The 8,969-nt window shown below is 36.1% G+C and overlaps 1 protein-coding gene across 1 annotated transcript; it reads left to right on the top strand.

The window, feature by feature from the left end:
• Window positions 1–1,424: 1,424 nt before the first annotated feature.
• On the top strand, window positions 1,425–5,665 carry lili (LMBR1-like protein lilipod). The gene is made up of 14 exons (XM_090174481.1): window positions 1,425–1,621; window positions 1,700–1,919; window positions 2,054–2,172; window positions 2,236–2,375; window positions 2,434–2,537; window positions 2,605–2,731; window positions 2,792–2,860; window positions 2,922–2,986; window positions 3,043–3,193; window positions 3,260–3,399; window positions 4,228–4,311; window positions 4,479–4,552; window positions 4,625–4,782; window positions 4,846–5,665. The coding sequence occupies exons 2-14, from the start codon at window positions 1,857–1,859 to the stop codon at window positions 5,058–5,060; spliced, it is 1,509 nt and encodes a 502-aa protein (XP_090030607.1). The 5' UTR covers window positions 1,425–1,621; window positions 1,700–1,856; the 3' UTR covers window positions 5,061–5,665.
• The last annotated feature ends 3,304 nt before the right edge of the window (window positions 5,666–8,969 follow it).

The raw sequence follows: 8,969 nt of genomic DNA, 5'->3' as shown, positions 1-8,969 counted from the left end.
CACGCTATTCAGTTTCCACGCTATTCAGTTTCCACGTTATTCAGTTTCCACGTTATTCAGTTTCCACGCTATTCAGTTTCCACGTTATTCAGTTTCCACGTTATTCAGTTTCCACGCTATTCAGTTTCCACGTTATTCAGTTTCCACGCTATTCAGTTTCCACGTTATTCAGTTTCCACGTTATTCAGTTTCCACGCTATTCAGTTTCCACGCTATTCAGTTTCCACGTTATTCAGTTTCCACGCTATTCAGTTTCCACGTTATTCAGTTTCCACGCTATTCAGTTTCCACGTTATTCAGTTTCCACGTTATTCAGTTTCCACGTTATTCAGTTTCCACGTTATTCAGTTTCCACGTTATTCAGTTTCCACGTTATTCGGTTTCCACGTTATTCAGTTTCCACGTTATTCAAGTTGCTGTCATTTTCCACGTTATTCAGGATGCACGTTATTCAGTTTCCACGTTATTCAGCCTCCCCGTCAAAAGTCGTGGATTTTCTTGTGTACGTTTTTCATTGGCTAGACGCTTTAGCGCCTGCTGCCGTCGGAAGGGGAAAATTCGGAAATTGTCTTCCCCCCCGCCCGTAAAACGTTCAGCGTAAAGGCTCGTGACGCTCGTTCAATGAAATTCGTACACAACCCTTCGTTAGCGTGTTTAAAGGCTAGCTGCGTTCTCCTTGTGTTTGTTGCTCCACGGACTGTAAATTTTAGAGGACGAGTAAAGCGTAGTCCGTCAAGGTCATTTGTACCCCCCCCGCATGTTATCTGGAAATCTGGCCGACCGAAAGACACGCCCTTTAGTTTTTTTTATGACCTTGAGCGACTCCCGTCAGCCTGATCGGTGAACGGGGCGTAAAATACCTCGGGAATACCGGTCCTCTAAAATTTACAGTCCGTGGTTGCTCCTAGTATCCACAACGTTTGCATATAAGAGAAAAATATTTATGAGTAAAGAAACAGTCTACAATGTCATGGCCCCCTGCACGCGCTCGCTCCGAGTGCGCTCTGCTCGTGACCATGTTTAAAAACTACATTAAACTCAATTGACGTGGGCCAATCAAATGCTGTTTCTTAAGGTGACGTAATCTAAAATCGAATTATTATTTTCAGTAACTCAAACTAGATGGCAACGAGTCGTTGCCGTAATAACTCTGTGAATCGTGATTGGCTGATAATGACGAAACCTCCGAAAATGTAATTGGCCGATTTTGTATTTATACGGAATCATTCTATGTTATAAGATTTCTATGGACGTAATAAGGCTTAACAAAAACCTGACGTTCTTTCCAGGTGAAAAGTTACCATTATTTCAAAACGTTTATTGCTATGATATTACTTATGGTACTTCTAATTCGAACTTTATGTTGTTTATGACCAGCAGCTAGGCTACATAAAAGCTTCGTAGCTGTATTCTTGTGCTTATAAAATTAAACGAATTCCAAAAAAATTAAAATACCACTTTAAAAGATTATTTTTTGGGAAACATTTCAGTTACTTGGATTTTGAATTGGAAACGGAAAGTGACAAAAGTCACGTGGTGTTTAAAAGTCGGCGATCGAATCGGAGACGCTTGCCTAAGATCGCACTGGAGAGTTTTATTCGGTTTTCTTAAATAATTATTGGTAATAACCCATTCATTGACTTAAATTTTATTTAGAATGATTTAGGTGTAATTTAAATATTTTATTTTATCATTTTAGGTCTTAAAAATCTCGAATTATTTGTGAAAATTATTCGTTTTCACTATCAACCAAGGCCCTAATTACACTTCTGAGTTTATAAACTACTCTTGAATTAAAGAAGTTTAAAGGTTATGGTTGACATAGCTTCTAATCAATATTCCACTTCGAAACGACTATGGACGACGACGATCCTGGAATCAGAGAAAAAATATTTCACAGCGCAGTACGTGAATATATTGTAAGTTGGCATTTTGAAGCTATTTCGTTTAAGATAAACATTGTTTTGTTTTGAAGAGAGCTAGTTTGGCCTTCATCCAGCTCATAGTGTGCCAGAAAATTTCCAGTTAACCTAATAAACATTGCAAAATTTAGGTTTTTTTGCTGTTGTTCATCATGTTCTACGGCATTTCTTACATCTTAACATCAATGTATAAGAAAAAGAAAGATGACATGTATTCGGATGAAGAGGATGCACTAGTTTTTAGAATTTCGTAAGTGTTATTTAAACTCCAATAAAATTGGTTTAATAGTATTTATTGATTTCTGTGATTTAGACTGTGGATGTGCAACTTTTCACTAGCAGTTTCGTTCGGTTCGGCGTTATTATTACCTATATCTATAATAACGAATGAAGTGCTACTTTTATACCCCCACAGCTATTACGTGCAATGGCTCAATGATTCGCTCATACAAGGTAGAATATGGATGGCTGTAAAAATTGACTTGCATAGTTAGAAATTTTAATTTTATAGGTTTATGGAATGTGATATTTTTATTTTCCAACCTCGGAGTGTTTGTTCTCTTGCCATTTGCGTATTTATTTACGGAATCTGAAGGCCTACCAGGCTCTCGAAAGGTAAAAACAAAGTTTAAATAATTAGATTTAAAAAGGCACTAATCTGTCTGATTATTTACGCTTGTAGGGTATTGCAGCGAGAGTCTATGAAACATTTCTAGTCCTATTTCTATTGAGTTTAGTTTTGGTTGGGACAGCATACATGACGTCAGCTTTCCTTGAATGTGGACGATCGGGGATCATGTCTCTCTTTAGTAATGGAGAATTATCATTAATTTCAAACCAGTTGTGTTTATTAATTTGGTTTTTTGTAGACATATGGACTTGCTACCTGCCATTTTTATACTCTTGTCTATCGTGTTTGGGAGCATTTACATTGTTAGGTGAATATTTTTTGGATATACATATAACTGTAATTTCTGAATTATTTTAAATATCTTTTAGTGTGTACGCCAGTTGGTTTTGGGAGATTGTTCAGTGTGATTGGGAATATGATAATAAAGCCAAAGGTTTGCATTTTAATTTGTTCCTGATGAAATATTGTTTGATTTGAAACTTGGTTCAGTTTTTTAGTGATTTACATGAGGATGTCTATGCAACTCAACTAGAAGAACTTGCCTTAAAAAGAAAATTGCCTTCTGGGAATTTAAATGGTGCAACCAAGCGTGATACAGTACAAAATGGCACCCATTCCCAATATATGCAGCTAGAGCAGAGTACGATTAGTTTTTGATAAATATTGATGATAAATCGAAAAGATTTAATAAAAATTACATTTTCAGATGGTGATCTACAAGCCATAGAACAAAAATTAAGCAATTTGCAAAGTGAAAGGCAAAATTTAGAGCAGCTGAGAAGTATATCGTTTTTACGAAGGAATCTTTGCTATCCAGTCGTTATGCTTTTGCTCTTGTTCCTAACTGTAAGTTTGATTTTGGGATTAGTTTTAGAAAATAAAAATTTAGCGAAAATTGATTTTTCGATTCATGGTAATTATCAAATCGAAAAAAATGCTGATTTTTTCCAATAGTTAATTTTATAAAATAAAATGTGGTCTTGCCCAAATTGTTAAAATGTTGCTCTTACGTCACGAGGCACGGCTTTATTAGTATATTTTGCGCTCGAGCGATTTGCATGCGCGCTAAAAAAACCTATATTCCTCGCGACTGTGACGTAAGAGCAACATTTTAACAAGAAGGCCATGTTAGTTTATAAAAAGAACTATTTCACTAACAAGGAGACATCCCGAGTTGTTTCTCCCCGATTTGGTTCAAACTCGGGGGTTAAGTAGACCTTCATGTACCTTGAAAGCTCATAAAGGGAAAAGTTTCAATGGCCATTAGTTTTGCCATGGCAACTAAAAATGTTTTTCCCATGCTATTTTACGAAGAGAAAGTTTAAATTTGAGTTGGGAAAATCATTTTTGCTTGCCATGGCAAAACGAATGGCCATTGAAATTTTTCACTTCAGGAACTTTAGAGTTTCAAGGTACATGAAGGTCTACTTAGTCTCTGAGTTTAGAAAAAATTGGGGAGAAACACCTCCGGATGTCTCTTTGTTAAGCTCAATGGCTAAATAAGTATATTCAAAGCAATATTTTGGCAAGCTTCTGCTGAAATACTCCTATGAATAATCCATTGAACAGGTTTTATTGAAAGGTCTATTCTGGTTACAAAAATATATGTAGAACAATTTTGAAAAAAATCATGATTTTTTGCAACCCTGATTAAAAAATCTCATTTTACTTAAGGCTGTTCAAGTGATTGTTGTAGTCCAAAATACTTTAGAAATGCTGGTGGGGATCAAAGCCCTTCCGTTATCGTCACGTGTAAGTGTAAGATGCTTTTTTTCATTTAATACCTCAAATTTTCTAGGGATGCACCGATATGGTTACAGGCGATATGTCGGCTATTCGTGGCCAATAATATCGGCGGTAATATCGGACAATATCAATATTAACTCTTAATCTATGCTGATGAAATGGTTTTATTTTTCTTGCAGAAATTTACATTGGGAATAACTTCCCTATCCGCCTTGGGACCATTTGGTGCTGCCATGGAAATAGTTCTCATTTTGTATCCTTATACGATTTATATTTATTCTTTGGTACCCACTTGTAAAATCTTCCTTAATTAATATAATCTCAGATATTTGTGGTTAGCATCTTTCGTTGGATTTTTCACATTGCCCTATTTGTGTCGATTGAGGCCCAAAATATGTGACACCTCCATGACCCAAATTATTGGGAATTGCGCTGTATTACTAATACTCAGCTCCGCTTTGCCCGTCCTTGCTAGGATACTTGGTAAAATATTGTTACAATTTGCAAAATATTTGTTGCTAATCATTGAGGTTTTTAATTTTTCAGGCATAACAAATTTTGATTTGATGGGCGATTTTGGGCGCATTGAATGGCTAGGTAACCTTTACTTAGTACTTTTTTACAACGGAATTTTCGCCGTTGCTACAGCTCTCTGTTTGGTAACTACCTTCACAAGCGCCATGCGTCAAGAACTATTGTCCCGTCTTTGCGATCTCCGGTTTTGGAGATTACACTCCTCAGATACCAAAAAATTACTTTAAGTCAAGCCTCCGCTCTAAATTCTTTTGTTAATACGCGTAATATTTTAACTTGGTAGTACTTAAAAGAAAAGTTAACAATTATTCGTATTGTAGATGATAATACTTATTTAGTTGATTAATTGTGTACAAACGTGTATTGACTGGATTTTTCATCGAATTGTTTTTATGAAACTTGAAATGATAAAATTTTCAGTTATCCAAATTCTCGATAAAAAATTATATAAATAGTAAATACGCACCATAATTTTATTTCATGGTCCATGTATTTTATCATTTAACAGTACTGCAGGGAGTACTTATAACCAGAAGCTTACAATAAACAACAGGTTTTATTATTAAAGTTAGTTAGAACATATTTAGAATGTAACATAAACATTTTCATTTTATGAGCAATAATAATGCAACTGCAATGGTAGATTGAGAATTTTCTTGAACTTCAAAAGTTCAAATTTTTTTAGTTAGCCTTTTTATATTGTTCTGTTTTACAGTAGTTAGAAATCTAGTACAAAAATCAAAATGTGAATATGGTTCATTAATAATTATTTTCTATGAAACTGATACTTTTATTTTTTAATTCAAAAGATTGCAAACTGTTGTAAAATACCCTCTTTCCTATTTTTTACAGTAAAGAAAAACCACAAGTTCCTTATATTTATTTTTATTCAGTTAATTGTACAGTGTCAGTAATTGAATTAAATATTGACAGTCAATCTTGGGCAATATCCTTATTTATCTCATCTTGAATACTAACATAAGTAAAGTAACAAAACCTAAATAAGTATATTATGAATAAGACGGTAAAGTAAATTCCAATGGCTTTCTGCCCTCAAGTTTTTGAACTTGGCGGTAAGAAAAAAAGGGAACATTTTGTGACCCTATGGTGGCCACCCTCTCCTATTAGCGATTACAGTAGTAACTTTGGTAATTTCTACCGTTTTTAAAGTTTATGATGATTTATTTCAATTACTAACTTGAGTTTTAATTTAAATATTTCAAAGTTATAGCTAAATTTATATTTAAATGATAATTTTGTCAAGCCTTTATTTCTGTAAATTTACATACTGTTCAGTTTACTTAGATGGCGCTACGTGCTCCATGAAGGATCATGGAGAAAATCGAAAAACCGTCTCTGCACATGCTCAAATATCAACCAATCCGGTGTTCCTAACAAAAGCTAGCGTCCAGTTTCGAAGTAGCATTTTACCGTATATTGTTTACTGAAAATTGTTAGTAATTATTCCCTTGTATTTAGTAAACGAATACTTTTTTCCCTGTTTCCCTTAGGCGGTGTATGATTTGGCGTTCGTCTTTATTTTTGTTTTGTTGCGAAAGAAATTCTGAAACACTATTTATATATGCAGTGCCCCCGCCAGCAGTAGGCACAAGTAGGCACGTGCCTATGTTCAAAAATTTTAGGCCTATTTTAGGGGCCTTTAAAAGTTTAAAAAAATTGCCTCTGGGGCCTCCAAATGTGATTTTTAAATTTTATTTATTTTTAAAAATTGGTCATCTAGCCCCCTAAAAAAAGAACTCCCATTCAATTCCAATTTCCAAGAGTCCTAAATGGCCCTAACAAAATGTTCCCTTTTGAACCACCTATACTCGAAATCAATATTACTTGAGTACACAACCAAAGGCAGCGAACTCTGTGGTTTCTGCTTTTGGTAGTGTACTCTGTTAACATTGATATAGCGTATATGACAAAATACTGGCCCGGGATGGGGAAGTCCGTCGTGCAAGGAAAGCAGCAAAAAAAAACCACCTGTTCGCCTCAGTGATAACTTAGCTCCAACCAACACAATAAACATAAGCTTAGTTTCTAGGAATTCTACAAAAGGGGGCATAAAGTGAGAAACTGGATTTCTTTAATAGGACTTAAATAAAACCGTTGCAACGCTTAAACGAAGGGAATTCCCAGCGGAGCTGAAGTCGAAGCGTAAAGCATCGTACCAGTCACTACTTTGAATAGAGAGCGTCCTGGGGATTAGGGTTTTTTCTTTTTTACTCCTTGTCCCTTTTGCGAAATCACGTGATATCAGTGACCACTGATCGTAGAGAAAGGACCTAGACCTTCGGTGGTCGGACTTGTCCCAGATAACGCGCGTTTCTTCATTTCGTTTTCTGCTCCTGAACAAACAGGTAGTTCTCAATTTCGATTCTCTTCCAGTCAAATTTTTTCTAAGTCTCTTCCGAGACTAACTTTGCCAATACAGCCTTTTTCAAGGCTAATTAGCTATTCTAGCTAAATTATTCAAAAAGCCTTTTTCAAGGCTAATTAGCTATCCTAGCTAAATTATTCAAAAAGCCGCTCGCTTCTATAGCTTCTGATATTTTTGGCGCTACTTACAGGTTTGTTGCGATGGTAATCAATAAATTACGGGAATCGACCATAAAAACCCGTTTGGAGGTTAAATTCCCTTTAACACCCGTATTACATCATGGCAAAGTTCAATCTTCTTGGTAATGTCACGGGTGACAAATTGATAAATTTCGGATCTTAGTGGGAAACGTATCAAAGACCTACGGGCCAGAGCACTGTCCAATCGAGCCTCATTCATGTAAAAATTCCGATTCCACACCGAAAAAGCATATCCGGGAATAGGACGGACGCTGTACCGGATTTACTTATGTGTTAAGTGACCTGTAGCAGAGGAGCCTGGACCTAAAACCCTTCTGCTCAAAGGTCATTTAGACCAAGGCTTAGTTGCTTACATCCAGTACTGACTACTGGCGGTACCACGTTTGACCGACGTTATTATTACATACATGTCATTTGCCAAGTGCCCAATTATGGTATTAGTTTGTTCACGGATGGTCCCCTTGATGAAATTACACCTCTACAAATTGACACCTATTTCGTCCATGTACCATATAGGAAATTTTACCATAGGTGTCAAATAGGGTACTGCACCCTTAAACGCCCCAGTGCTGACGCGTAATACGGTCAGGGAGTGTATTCTCAACCTAAAAATTCTGTATAAAATGGAATATAACCTGCAACGCATTCATTACGGAATACACCAACCATTTGATGGGCTACAGAAAAACTAAAGGCATGAATGTAGTCATTTCAACAAATCCCTAGTTGACTTAGACCTGTGTGGTTCCTTGGGTAATAGCTTAGCTGATTACTATTTACAATTGTAAGACCTAAAGTCTATAAAAAATCGTATTCGGATAGAAATATGAAAGCTAAATGAAATCTGCCATCCACAGAGATTCTCAATGGACGAGTACATATTTTTACGCACTTCTGGTAAAACCTTTTGTTCATTCCAAGTGTTCGTATAATTTCCCAGTAATATATTTTGGAAGGGAAAATGCAGAAAACATTATTGAACGTTATCCTTAGTTTAATCGACACTTTAAAAATGCATAAATCGAAGAGCTTATGTTTTTTTTTGTTGTCAGACATCAACATTTTATGTCGTACTTATGTTAGTAGGTTTACTAAAAGTTGGGGGGGGGGGGGGGTGGAATTTAGATAAAACTACGGCCATAATTGCGACTATATTATGAATTACCGTTTACAGCAAAACTTCACTGGAAGTCAGTAGCATGGTCCCGGAAATTTCCAAAAGTAAGGGCCCCCCCCCCGGAGAAGGGGCTAGAGCAGGGACCACCACTGCCGGAAGTTGCAACCATTGATACCCAAATTTCAAGCTTCTTGTTTAGGTCTTGTTCCGAAATTATTTTGAAAATTTCAAAGCCTTATGTGAGGCGAAAGCATTTCGCTTGCTCTGCCAAATATCTTTCCCGAGGGGTCCCAACATTTGCAAATTTTTCGCACGGGATTTTGAATCTCAGTGAGATTCTTAAATCAGAAACTAATTTTAAGATTTCATAGCGCAATTTTTGTGTTGATTTCCAGGTTTTCAGGCTGATTTCGAGATTTTTAACTGATTTGCG

This window comes from Leiobunum rupestre, chromosome 5 (assembly GCF_980474605.1).
Source record: "Leiobunum rupestre chromosome 5, qqLeiRupe1.1.hap1, whole genome shotgun sequence".
Taxonomy (NCBI): Eukaryota; Metazoa; Arthropoda; class Arachnida; order Opiliones; family Sclerosomatidae; genus Leiobunum; species Leiobunum rupestre.
This window is presented reverse-complemented; position numbering and strand designations above follow the sequence as displayed.